This window comes from Monodon monoceros, unplaced genomic scaffold, assembly GCF_005190385.1.
Source record: "Monodon monoceros isolate NGI ecotype Baffin Bay Population unplaced genomic scaffold, NGI_Narwhal_1 Super_Scaffold_15, whole genome shotgun sequence".
Lineage (NCBI taxonomy): Eukaryota > Metazoa > Chordata > Mammalia > Artiodactyla > Monodontidae > Monodon > Monodon monoceros.
This window is the reverse complement of record NW_021703771.1, coordinates 50,898,420-50,913,181: the sequence shown is the minus strand read 5'-3', so window position 1 is coordinate 50,913,181 and position 14,762 is coordinate 50,898,420. Positions and strand designations below refer to the sequence as shown.

The window sequence follows — 14,762 nt, the reverse complement described above, 5'->3', positions numbered from 1 at the left end:
CTGTTCTTAAAGAATGCAAAAGGTTAAATGAAATTTAACCTACTATACATTACTGTTATGTTGCATAAGGTAGAGGCATTTACCTGTCTATAGAAATTATTGAATAACTAGAAGATAGTATTAATATAAGAAATTTTATTTTTCTTTGAAGTTTGCCGAAAACCATAGGGCAATAAATTTCCACTTACTGACTTGACTCTTTTACATTTAATTTTCCATTCTTACACAAATAGTTCTTTGCGGGCAAGAATAATTGAGAGTAAAAAATTAGGCATCATCTGCTTATGAGAAAAATATCCTTCTGAAGTCTAAATTGGTACCATGCTGTTACTCAATTGGGCAGGAGCCTGAATGGTCATCATTTCCTGGCTAAAGTGGAAGGAGACAGAACTAGCACACTGTGTAGAGGCTACATTGGATTCTTTGGACATCTGCTAGCCAGAGACAGTGACCATAGTGATGTAATACAATCCCCAAAGAAAATGTAATGTTGCAATAAAACATGCAGAGACATTTAATTTATCCTTAAGTTTGAATTGTAGGCGCAGAAAATTTTTCCTTCTTCCTGTCTAGGTTCTATGGCTGGTCTAATAATTAAATTGATATAAGACAGATTAACGGGAGAAAAATAAACATTGTTCATACATACGGGAGCCCCATAAAAATATGAGACTCAAAGGGCAGCCAGGTAATTGAGACATATATAAATAACATCCTGAGCTAAGGAAAATAGGAGGGGTCTGAGTATACAAAAGGAAGGATGGCTATTCACAGGAAGGGAGAGTAGGCGTTTGGAAAACAAAGAGTGTCCTGTTATGCAGATAAGTTTCTTGGTATCTCTGGTAATAGCTCTCTCCTTGGTACAGGACCCCTTTCCAATGTAAATTTAGGCAGTTGAGGGGAAGGTTAACAGCTTTTCCTGCTGGGCTTTTTTTTTTTTTTTTTTTTTTTTTCCCGCGGTACGCCGGCCTCTCACTGTTGTGGCCTCTCCCGTTGCGGAGCACAGGCTCCGGACGCGCAGGCTCAGCGGCCATGGCTCACGGACCTAGCCGTTCCGCGGCATGTGGGATCTTCCCGGACCGGGGCACGAACCCCTGTCCCCTGCATCGGCAGGCAGACTCTCAACCACTGCGCCACCAGGGAAGCCCCTGCTGGGCTTTGATTGCATTTAGCTGAAAAATAATCCTTATGCCAAAGAGATATATTTTGAGGTAGTGAAATCTGCTCCCTTTCAGAATCATCAGAAATAAATTTCTTTTGTCTTCTGTAAGCAAAGAAATGTATGTGTGTATGACTTTACAAGGTTGGCTGTGCTTGTCTGCACTTCCTGTACAGAGATACTAACAGTCTTCAAGTGATCTTCAGTTAAAAATAGTTGATGATGTTCCTGCAAAACAACGTCTATGTAAGTCATTATATTTCATCGTGAGCTGTAGAGATGTGTGTGTGTGTGTGTGTGTGTGTGTGTGTTTTAATCCACGACTCCCACTTATAAGAGATCTGAGTGGATCTGCCCAGAGCAGTGGGGCTGTCTTAGTTTACATAAAGCTGAAGTGCAGAATCAGGAAAATAGAAAGTTGGGACTATTCTTGAGACTGTGAAATTGAGCAGGACCCTGGGGGAACTTTCGAGGTACAAAAGCCCCAGCCCCCAAAATTCTGAAAGAGCAGAGGAATCTCAGCACGTGTTTCCTGCCAGGATCCTTGTACGGTGGTTTGTACCCAAAGCACAGAATCCCCAGTGCCTACTTTTGTTGATGTCTATAGAAAATGCTGGCTGGTCTGGACACATTTGCCCCAAATTCCAACTGTGCATGAAAACTTCAGAATATTTTAAAAGTTCAAATTTATTTTCTCTTAGGAGCAGGAAGAAAATACTCCTTGAAAGGGTGTTAGCAAAGGAAGGTGAGGGTAGGGAGAACTTTAATTTGGATCCTCTTTTAGTTGAAATGCAACCTTTAAGAAACTTTTGACAACCATTGACCAGAACTTTATGTAAATTGCTTCCCTATATATCAGCTGTTTTTGGAAGAAAAACCCATCCCTGCAACCACTTCTTAGAACTGTCTTGATTGTTCAGCAATTTAAACTATAATATAGTTCTGTGTAGAGAATGTCACTGTAGTTTTGGGTGTATATGTGTGTGGGTGCTGATAATTTTGTATTTTCATTGGGAGTGGAAAAGGAAAACAATTCAAGGTGAAAAAATTATTCTTAAATATTCATTTTTATAAAACTTATTAAAGAATTTTGTTATAACAAAAAAATAAACACTGAAATATATTGTCATTTTTTATTTATTTTTATTGAAGTATAATTGATTTACAATGTTGTGTTAGTTTCAGGTATACAGCAGTGGTTCAGTTTTATTTTTATTTATATATATATATATATATATATACATGTTCTTTTTCAGATTCTTTTTCCTTACAGGTTTTATAAACTATTGAGTATAGTTCCCCATGCTATACAGTAGTAGGTCCTTGTTGGTTATCTATTTTATATATAGTAGTGTGTATATTGTTAATACCACAAGAAAAATCTCTAATAAACAACCTAACCTTACACCTGAAACAACTAGAGAAAGAAGAACAAACAAAACCTAAAGTTAGTAGTAGGAAAGAAATCGTAAATATCAGAGCAGAAATAGATTGAGACGAGGAAAACAATAGAAAAACTGGTTCTTTGAAAAGACAAAATTGATGAACCTTTAGCCAAACTCATCAAGAAAAAAAGAGATAGGGCCCAAATCAGTAAAATCAGAAATGAGAAAGGAGAAGTTACGACCGACACCACAGAAATACAGAGGACCATAAGACACTACTATAAACAACTATATGCCAATAAAATGGACAACCTAGAAGAAATGGACAAATTCTTAGAATGGTGCAATCTCCCAAGACTGAACCAGGAAGAAATAGAAAATATGAACAGACCAATTACAAGTACTGAAATTGAATCTGTGATTTAAAAACTCCCAACAAAAAAAAGCCCAGGACCAGATGGCTTCACAGGCGAATTCTATCAAACATTTTGAGAAGAGTTAACACCTTCCCTGTTGAAACTATTCCAAAAAATTGCAGAGGAAGGAATACTTCCAAACTCATTCTGTGAGGCCACCATCACCCTGATACCAAAACCAGACAAAGATACCACAAAAAAGAAAATTACAGGCCAATGTCACCAATGAACATAAAAATTATCATCATTTTTTAAAGTCTAATTCTTCTTTACTTTCATCTATTTTTATTTTTGCTTAAGTGAAACTTATTATGAAGTGTAACCAACATTCCTGGACTTACCTCCCACTTTAAGGTTACCTCCCTTTCGTGTATTTGGGGAAAAGTGGAGGGAATATGTTTCCCTCCTGCCTTTTCCTGAGTGGTGATCTGCATCCCAATCTTTTTGAGATTTGTCTCCTTTCACTTTATGTTTTTCCCCTCCAGGATGGATCCCTGCTCATTACAATTCTGGTCATAATCTAGAGCTCATTCCCTTTTGGTCGGCTGCTGCGGGGTGCACAAGAGCTAAGGCTAAGGGGAACCCAGGTTTCTTCTACTACTGTTATTTTTTCTGTTCTCTGATGTGCAAGCTTTCACCTACCTTGCAGGAAACCCCATCATGAACCAATATGGATTGTCTAATTCCATAAACCACCACCTTGTCTAAACAGTGTATTTCCCCAGTTAAGTTAGGCTAGGAGGCTCTGACAGGATTACCCAGGCAGAATGGCCTTTTGAACCTAATCCTTCAGAAGATTCTAACTCGTGTCTGATCTTCCTGTATGAGTTCTAGAATCTCTCTTTTATTCCTCTGAGTACCCAGTGGATATCTGTGGAATATAAACACACACACACATACACACACACACACACACACACACACCTCTAAAGGAAAAATATTATTCTCAATGACAGATTTAAGGCCTTTTTCAATCACAATAGATGTAACATTTCATATAAATTTTTAATTTAGAAAATTTCATCCCATTTCTATATTCAAATTAATCCCTAACAAGAGTAAGAAATTATTTCTTAAGGATGATTCCCTTAGCACATGCAAAGACTACTCTAAATCTTTGGCATTTTACTTACTTTATCAGGCTGAGTTATACAAGGCCCCAATCTTCTCCATAGCTTCTGTTTGTTTAAATAGGAGGGAGGAAGCAGAATGGTATTGGCAGGGGAGAATTTTGAGGGTTTTTTTTAATTAACTTGTAGAAGATTTAACCCTGTAGATGACCTGAAAAGGTCATTTGCCCACCCCTAGGACCAGACAAGTACTGTCTAAAACTAGTACAATGTGAGCCACATATATATTTAAAATTTTTGAGTAGCCACATTAAAAAAATGTAAAAAGAAAAATACAAAATTAATTTTAATAACATGTATTATTTAACCCCAAATATCAGTCAGGGCTTAACCAAAGAAGCAAAAGTAGGAAATTATGCAGGTATATTAAGACATTTATTACAAGGAATTGGCGTGTGTGGTTGTGGGGACTGGCTGAGCCAATGAGAACCCATAGGGCAGGCAGTCAAGAAGTGAAGATCATGGGTGAGCTGGAGCCCACGGGCATGGACCAATGCTGTCATCCACCCAAAGAATTTCTTCCATCTCCCAGGAAACCTCAAACTTGTTTTTGAGACCTTCCAGTGGAATCAGACAAGCCCACCCAGATGATCCAGAACCACCTTATTTAAAGCTAATGAACTAGGCATTTTAATTACATATGCAAAATACCTTCACAGCAACTTCTAGATTAGTGTTCATTTGAATGATTTGGGATAGTAGCCTAGCCAAGTTGACACATAAATAAAACCATCACACTCAATATGTCCAAAATAATATCATTCTATATGTAATTAATATAAAAATTAATGAGGTATTTTACATTCTTTTTAATATTAAGTCATCATAATTCATTATGTACTTACACTTATAGCACATCTCAATTTGGACTAACCACATATCATGTCTTTAATATGTACACATGTCTAGTGGACACTGCATTGGAAAATGTAGGTCTAGACAGTGACAAAGAATGATTGGACTGTTGCTCTAAAGATACAAGTTCCCAACAGGAGTCATCTCACAATATCTAAAGACATTTTTTATAGTCATGGCTGGGGATGGGGATGGGGGCTAGAAGCATCTAGTAAGTAGGGATGCTGCTAAATACAGTGCACAGAGTAGCCCCACTCCACCTCCAAATAACAGTTTCCCCAATCTAAAAAGTCAATAATGCTAAGATGAAGAACCATGCTTTGGAGTAGGATTTGGAGACATAGGAGATTACTAATAATAATAATGAGGAGAAGGAGAGAAGCTGGAAGCTGGATGTTTCTAAGCCCTTGGGATATCTTTCCTGGTACCTTGAAGCCTTTTTTTCACAAATGTAATTGAATATCTTAACTCTTTTGTATCTCTATTGCCATTTTCAAGGTCAAGGATGGGATAAGGGTAGAGGAGTGGCCTTATAAATAGTATGACTGATTAATGGGGAAAATGAGGGGAGGAAATCTTCACAGTGGTGATTATCTCTTTAACTGGTGAATGAAAGTCAGTAACTGTCTTTTCTGAAGATATTTAGGATTTTCCTATAGTTGGTCTTGATTTTAGACTTCTAGAAAAATTATAAAAATGCAAATTCAAACCTACAAATGGAGAATTTAGAATATATACAGTAATTAGCACCATCTCAGACCATCTGTGGAATAAAGTTGTGATAAATAAATAAGTAAAACTCATTAGCATTTTTCTAAGAAAAACCATGGTATTTAAGATTAAGTCACTTTTCAGAGGTAGTAATCATATTTGTAAACTCTAATCTCAAATTTACTTCTATCCAAATTAACTGCAACTTCAGAATTAACTTTATTTTCTAAGCTTTGGCAATGTATGTTTACTGAAACTAGCAGCAGATTGAATATATTTGTTAAAACCTGATATTTAGAAAAAATGTAACAACTAACATTCTATGAAATGTGTCATATCTTCATGCAGTAATTATTGGTTAAATGCAATGCCAAATTCTGATTATAAACATAGCTTAGAGCCAATACTTCTGAGATATATTTCCTATTAGATAGTTGTTACAGTTCATTTCACAAATTCTTAATTTAATATGTAAAAACTAAATCTTCCTAAATCTAAATGATATTTTTTACTAAGGAGTCTTAATATGCATTGAGAGTAATTGAAATAGAACATAATTATAATTTGTGATCAGATTTAGCACTGAAAACAGTGGCAACATTTATTGATTTAAGTTTTTAAGCTTTTTCAATAACTAAATTTTAGGTAACTCCAATTTTTTCCTTGTTTCAATAAATGAGGGATTTATGTGGCAATATGTTACAATGACTCTTTCCTTTTAGATACCTTTAAATTTGTTGGCTAAAATAATTTAGACTTCATGCTGGAATTATAATGGTTAGGTCATAGCTATGATTTATATTTTGCACATTTTCAAAAAGAGTTTTTAAAAGTATATCCTATTTTTTCCTAGAAATACACAAAGAAAAGACTGAGAAGCAGGAGAAAACTGAAAGGAAAATACAAACTAAAGGTAAGTGTTAAATTTTGTGTTTATTCTTATTTTTATTCAGGATATATATTTTGTATATTTACATGAGAAAATGGAAAGTTTTCATATTTAGTGCTCTTTTGCTTTAATTGTTGATAGTGTTTAAGTAAGTTTACTTCTAAATAAACCCCAGGTATAAATATATAATATTTAATTACTGGAATCAAAAGAACTGCAAAATGTGTTAACAATCTTTCAGTTATTTATTGATACAGTTGGCTTTTGCTTACTGAGATAGTACCACAAACATATTTTGTGACTTATTAACAAACATTTTTCCTTCTTTAATCAGTTAATATAATAGATCAGAGTTCAATTTTTTTTAACTGGAATTTTTTTATGCCATGCTATATCTTTAAAATCTTTGTCATAGAAATGCAGTCATTATACTATCTCACTGAAGACTGCTATGGCCCCAGAGCTTGCTTACACAGCCTCAAGGGGTACATGGACAGTGACAACATGATGATTAATATCCTTTTCAACTCAACTAAATCTAGTAACTGAAATCTTGCATTAGAGGGATATTACTAATGGCCAGCAGCGTCTTGCTCATCTTATAAGCATCACTTTTCTAAGAGTGACCCATGTAGTCATAAAACTTAAAAAGAAAACTCACAGGAAGCACAAACATTCGATAGGACATGTTTCTAAATATGCCCAAGTTTCCCCAATGGTCAGTCTCACATGATACTGGGTGAGTTAAGACAAAAATTAAAATCTCATTATTACTGTAGTTGTGTGATAGAGCTGAAAATGAAAGAATTTTCCTAGGATAAAAATTGAATGTTGTCTAATATTTATTATGTCAAAAACTGACTAGTACAAAATTACCTGCACAAACATCAAAGTTGCCAGTAATAGTTTCAAATAATAGAAGTTCTGATTAACCTGAAATTATACCAATATGTGAATCTACATTAAAATACCATGCTTTCTTTTTTAATATACTTCATGAACTTCCTTTTTGTGAAGAGCTCAAATCATTCTACAGATATTATGCCTTTAATCCTAATATTTGAATTAGTTCCAGATTGGTCAGCCAATCCTTATACAACCAGGGACAATGAAGTTTACTCAACTGAAACCTATTTATATTTGTACTCAGGGAACTAATGTCTTATTTCTGTTCCTTTTCCCTTTTTTTTCGTTCTTAATTCCTTTGGTCAGGGAAATTGGACACAGCTCTTGGGTACGGATTGACTAAGCTAGCCATCACTGAACTGGTTATGTGTTTCTATCTGCTGGAGGTTAAACAGAAATTCAATTGGTTCCACATGATTGGGGAGTCTGCTGTTTTATCTTGCAGACTGTACTACTAATTTAATAGCAATGCTCCTGGAGTGGATGTTGTGATGCAGATGGTACCATTTGCGTTTTGGACTTGGCTCTATTAGAATCCTGCTGTTAAAAGACTGAGCAGTGGGCTTTAGAGTGGGTTTTTTAAACTAGTGAGTCTTGCATAATTAAAACAGTGCATTTGGCTGAAGTTTAAAATAAATTCCTCAAAGGCTGGGCTAGAGATTGGTACCTGAATATATTTCCTAAATAGATCAAATATAGTTTGGGAAAGTGAATGTTTCTCAAGAAAGAGAAAATGGAGCTTCAGCTGTTCAACAGTGAAATGGGCTTCAGAGATACTTCTTTCCACAATTTTTTGTGTGAATATGAACAAAAATTTCATTTTACTGCTTAGTTTCCTCATACAGGTAGAATAGAATAATGCCTGCTTTCTATTCCCAAGTAGTTCAGTGAAAATAAATGTGGTTTTATAGCTGTTCCTATGTCTAGATAAATACATGTTTTCTCTATGCCACATTCTGTCAGTTATGGTTATATATGATGGATAGTTAGGAATTTAAGTTGTTATCAAAGCATTTTGAACTCTTATAAGAAAAGATACACTATATCCAAGGTAATAGTAGCCCGAAATGATTATAGAGAAGCCAGCAAATATCAGAGTATAAAGAGATCTATTATGCAGAAGCTGATGTATTAACTTCTATCGCACAAAATGTCTTCATCCTTCCGTATTCTTTGTCCTGAAAATTAACATCACGATTCACCCAAGTTATTCAAGCTAAAAAGCTAGGAGTCATTTTGGCCAGTAGTGGTACTCAATCCTGACTGGACTTTAGAATCACCTGGATAGGTTTAAAAATATATATATATTCATGTGCAGACTCCATCCTGGTTCCATTAATGTTTGGGAGGTAAGGCTAGAATTCAAGTCAACCTCTTCAGATGAGTAGCCATCTCATTAATATTCTCAATTAAGCACCTAGCCTAGAGTTCAAGTATATCCCACAGAGGTTCTCTTTGACCAACCAGTATGTTAACATAACTTATACCTGGATGTCTTTAGGTGGGACCTGCACCAATCTCCTCCACTCTCATCACTACTGGAGTAGACATTTATTTATCTGCTTTATCTCTGAAGGCGTTTGAGTTACAATCCCTGCCATAGACTTGTTGGTCTCTTTCAATACCAAAGTCCAATCCTGCATGGCCCTTTGTCATCCTCTCTCTTAATTATAATTTAGTCTATTCTCACCTCTCCTCTCCCATTACTATCCCCTCTACAGTCATCTCCCAATTAGGTTATGACAGTTACTTCTTAACTGATTTCCCTGCATTAACCCCTGAAAGCCATGCTAATCACACTCACGGGCTTAAATCCATTTGTTGTCGTCACAGTGCTTTAGAGATAAAAGCCACACTGTCATGACATAAAAGGCCCTCATCATATGATCACTGATAGATAGCCAGTGGTCAGCTTTGTCCACTTTGCCACTTACCTTCCCTACTCTGCAAGCTCATCCACCCCCTGCATTCCCAGCTCTCCCCCTGCTCCCCTCACCACCTCACTCCACATCCCACCAACACCTCCCATGCCACAGGCAGGCTGAACTTTTGGGCAGTTCCTAAGCCAGCACTGCTGCTGTCTCATAACTCTGTACTTTTATATACCTGTTCTCTCTGACCATCGGCCACTTGGCAGGCTTCTGCTCATTTCTTTGATTCTCAGATGGAACATCCGTTCCTTCAATAGGTCTCCTTTGCTGTCCCTCACTCTGTGGGCATTCAGGTACTTCCTCCTTGCTACAGTTACATCCTTGCTTTCAGCCTTTAAAGCATTTTGACACCAAATTTTAATTGTGAGTATATTGATCTAGCTCACTGAGGGCAGGAACTGTGTTTGTCTTTTTATATGTTCTAGGTTGATGTTGACATTTACGATTGTGTGTTTCCTTATTTGTGAACAAAGAGATTCAGGCTCAGTGGTCTCTCAGCTTTCTATCAGCTCTGAATTTGTGTCCTTATATTAAATTAAAAATCATTCTAATATCTAGCAAAGTGCCAAACAGATGAAACACGTTCAATGCATGTTGAAATAATTAATGAATTAATTAATAAAGCATTCATTTTCTCTATTTTGTTAATATTTACTTGATTTCTATGGAGAACTCTTCCTTTGACAATCTGTGTTTATTTTCAAGTGTATACAATTATGTGGCTTTAATTGGGCCATTGTAATGTCCAATTTATTTGGTCAGAGGCAATTGAAGAATTTGGCAGTGAGCTCCATATTAAAACAAAAACTATCTGTAACATGTAATCATAAACACCCACAATAAATGTATAATAGTATAGGTTAAAGTAATACAGATTAATTTGGAAAGTGCAAAAAAAGAAAGATACAAGCAAAACTCAGTTCTCCAGAGAAAAATAGTAATTTATTTTTTTACTTTCCTCTGCTTTTTCCCTCCATGTAGTTACTCTTTTATTGCATACTGTCTTGTTTCTTTTTCAATTGCAAATTTTATTGTTGGTTTCGGACACCGTTTAGGTTTCTGTTTAACTATTAAACATGTCAGTATACTCATAGAACAGAGTAAACCAGAAAAGACTAGAACCTGGTGATAAACATATAACTAGATGAGAGAATTTTGTCTCTCTAGGATGGTTCCTAGCCAAAAGTAGGGCCTTTTAGGCATTCAGAGCAATAGGTGTCTGCCACATCCACCTAGGTTATCAGGTGTTTCGCTGAAGAGCCGACCCCTCAGGCACAGTGAGGAAATTTACACAGCAGAGTGTGTGCTGATGAATGGCATGTAGTTAACATCTGAGTGGGCCAGTTGGTGGGAATGGGGGAGTGTCCTGGCAGACAGATGGTATAAATAGAAAAACTTGCTATAGCTGTTAGGCAATAAAACACGTTAATTTATTTATTGCACTTACTTTGTTCCAAACACCATACTGGGAACTAAGATGCCAACTCAGGTGGCTAGGTCAGGGGTCAGTCCTCAAGGAACCAGGTGGGAATTTGGTTGAAGGAGCACGAGAGAAGCCCAGTGACTAGTGTTAGTGTTCGTTTCCTAGGGCTGTTGTAACAAAGTACCAAAATCTGGGAGGCTTAAAATAACAGAAATGTATTGTCTCACAGTTAGAGAGGCTAGAAGTCCAAAGTCAAGGTTTTAGCAGGGTTAGTTCCTTCAGAGGGCTGTGAGAGAGAATCTGCAGGCTTTTCCCAGCTTCAGGGGTGTTTGCTGGCATTCACTGGCTTGTAGATGAATCACTCCAGTCTCTGCCTTTCCCTTCAAATGGTGTTCTCCCTGCATCTCTGTCCCTTCTTGCTGTGCATATTTGTCTCTGTGTCCAAATTTCCCCTTTTCATAAGGACACCAGTCATATTGGATTAGGAGCCACCCTACTGACCTGATTTTAACGTGATTACCTCTTGTAAAGACCCTATTTCCAAATAAGATCACATTCTGAGGTACAGGAGGTTAGGACGTCGGCATATCTTTTCTCGCTAACGTAATTAAACCCATAACAGTATCACATGCACAAAGTCAGCGGAACATTTTTCAAAAGGGTTAATAGAGAACAATCATCCTGATTGACTGGTTTAGGATCCTTTCTGAGAAACAATTATAGGACCGGAATCATAGGCTGGCAAAGGCATAGGGCTGAAGATGAGGCTCAAAAGCCAAAGAGGGCAGGACGTTAAAATGTATCTAAATATCCTGGAGCCCTTTGTGAAAATGCTCTCAGAGCCCACAGGTTAATTTAGTTAGCCTGTGTTGTATAAATTTACTTTTGCCTTCTCTCAGTTGTACTTAATTTTCTCCTTAAAGTACAAAATATATTTTATTTTCTTCTTTGGCTGCTGTGAATGATAAACCTGTAAAATGAGAAGGAAGGCCCTATACAAAGCTATGTATCTCCTTCTGCATAGCGATTGTTTGCTTGTGAGGAAATCATTATGGTTCTGACTATGGCCATGTAGCCCCAGGTGAAGGGGCAATTACCCATACAATTAAATCAGACTTGAAAGTAAAACTAATCCTTTAGAATTAAAAAAATCTATTTTGTGATTGAAAGCATATGTATCAGATGAGCTTTGTAACTTTAGGTAATTTGCCTAATCTTCACTTTAATACATAAACAAATGTAATTTTATTATGAAAGAGAAGTGTGTGCATTATTGTAGGATAGATTGTAGATAACATGCTTGGAGAATCTAGTCAGTACACTTCGGCTCATAAGAACAAGTCTGCCCAGGATGTGGGATGGACAAGGCAGCATAAGCTTGTGGGGAGAGTACTAGTTTAGCAACATAATAACTGAATTCTTCTTCTACTCTGCCATGGACACTTATGCGGCTGTATTTTCTTATCAATGGACAAAGAACTTCAGGCTAATAGATCTCTTAGGTTCCTATCAGCTCTAAAATTGTGTACTTATATTAAAGTAAAAATGATAAATTCTTCCTTTAAGAAGAATGAATAATACAATCTTTGAGAATTTTCTCTACTCAAGAATGCTTTTCTACTGAGTTCATCATTATCATATAAATTGGGTAGATCATTTTGTCTTAGCACAGAATGGAAATTCGACAAAAAAAGAAACACAGAGATATACACTAACCAAGAGTACATCTGGCATTTTTGTTTAGTGGTGGCTAAAGGATAATTGTTTTAAATGGTTTAAAATGAATATGTATCTTGCTCTTTCATAAAAAATAATGAATTGAAACATGGGTGTATATGAATTTTATGAAACTGTTTAAAATGTTGACCTATTTAAAATTTATAGACCACTTCAGGGCTAATATGTCTCTCAACAGCAGTGCCAGAAATCTGAGAAATAGAGAAATTAATTAAAAGAAAAATCAGCAAAATCTATTACAGGTAGCTGTGCTCCCCAAAGTGTTTTCTAATGCAAAGGTGTAGTTGTTACATGCTTATCTATCCAATTCCTTTTGCTTCAGACACTCAAGCTTAGTCCAGTCCAATAGCTCTGAAGTCAAATACGAGGTTCCAGAGTTTCACTTAATTAAATTTTCTTGCTAACCATCAATTGAAGAATAGAGTAGCCTATACAAATCAGTACTTTAAAACTTTTGATGCCAACACTTTTGAGTTTTGAACTCAGAGCAGAGAGATCTGCAAAGGATTCTGACAACCTGGCCCCTAATGCCTGCTGCTTGACCCCTTGAGCGTGTTTTGCCCGTTAGGAACCCAGGGTCAGGCGCACTCTGAGCTCTGATACACTTCAGAAAAAGACACAGAGCCCGCCTGGGGGGTTGCCAGGGCCAAGAGCTGTGAAAGCACAGAGCACAGCTGGCAGAGTACCGGAGAGAGAACATATGGGGAGGGTGAGAGACGTGCTTCGGAGTTGAGCTGAGCTGAGTGTCCTGGCCAGGGAAAGGTCAGAGTCTGGGCAAGTGCAGGAACAGCAGGGCCATGCCAACTCAGATGGCAAACATCAGGGCCATTCCAACTTGTGTATTCCATTTGTTTTTAATTATCAGCATGCCGAAGGGAATTTTGTTTTTTGTAAATAAGGATGACAAACAAAGTAAGCTCTAGCAGGTGCAACAAGCTTATTTTGCCCTGAGCTAAAACTATCCTAGCTAAGATGTAACTTACCAAACAGAGCTGGTGACGAGGAAAGTACTTTTTTCTTCTTTCATATGAAAACTTCTGTGAGTTCTAAGCAAAGAGATGCATGAGCAAATGTAATTGTTGCAGCAAATTATTTTTGTTTTAGAGGGATTATTAAGGCAGTTATTGATGGTGGCACTATTTTGATAAAAGCAATTTCAAAGCTTAGTGTTTGAGCTCAGTCTTGCCAAAGTTTGAAGTTTCCATCCAAGAAGCTTCAGTGGCTCCCTGCCATGTTGAACAGCTCCCTAGAGCGTGTGGTTCCAGCTGCTTCACTAAGCAGTATTATGGTACCATTTCTGAGGAGGATAATGAAATTCCAGCATACAGCACTGTGTCTGTAAATCAAAACTTCGACTGCGAGGAACTGGATTTTTCCCCAGGGTAACAGGAATAAGGCATTAATATGCTAATTTGAGCCTGAATTCAGACCCCTTGCTCTTTTGATTTTGTATTAATTCTCCCATTTATACCCATGCACACGTCAATCGGAGAATCCTTTAGTGGAATGGACAACCAGCTGTTGGAGGTGGCTGAGGTCTGGTCCTTCACAGAGGCAGAGACACAGATTAGGTTTTCTCCTGGGGGTCTTGCCAATCAGGGTTTCGAAAGCACAGCTTATCTCATGCAAACTTCCTTTCCCCTAGAGAAACTTTAAAAGAGGCTTTGCTTTTGCCAAGATTTTCTTTTGCTTTTCAGCTTAATTAATAGTGATCCAAAGGAACCGAAATAAGCTATCTGTGGTCATGTGTGAGTGCTGATGTCCTACTCTTATTTTGTGAGATTTTTGTATTGAACTTAGAAACTTAGAAAACCCAGAAGAACCATTGAATGTGGAAAGGAAAAATAATGCCTAGATGATCTACGATTTTTTTTTCTCTTCTGTTTCTCACTGGGTTTAAAGAAGTTTTAACAAATTGTAAAATATTTAAATGATTGGAAGCAAGCAGTGCGTATTATATCCATACAAATCATCAGTAAATAGAATTGTACTAGAAGATGAAAATAGCTCTTCTTATAATACTTTAGAGTTTCCCTTGTTCAAGAATATCTATTAAGAGTCCACTGTGAGTCAGACACCATGTGATGAGCCAGGATACAAAAATAAAACAATATGGCATAGCCCCTAAAGAGAGTTCACCTTCTTGGGAGTCAGATTTATGAACAATTGCTGTATTATTACTTAATGGATAAGATAGAATTATGCACATGGTGCAGTTGG

General features: G+C 36.8%; 1 protein-coding gene across 1 annotated transcript in view; it reads left to right on the top strand.

Moving 5' to 3' along the window:
- The window catches only part of TRDN (triadin), a 118,327-nt gene that overhangs the window by 89,382 nt on the left and 14,183 nt on the right, over positions 1-14,762 (top strand). The window contains exon 5 of the mRNA XM_029224121.1: positions 6,510-6,569. Coding sequence (XP_029079954.1) covers positions 6,510-6,569 — 60 coding nt within the window. The remainder of the gene's footprint in view (positions 1-6,509; positions 6,570-14,762) is intronic.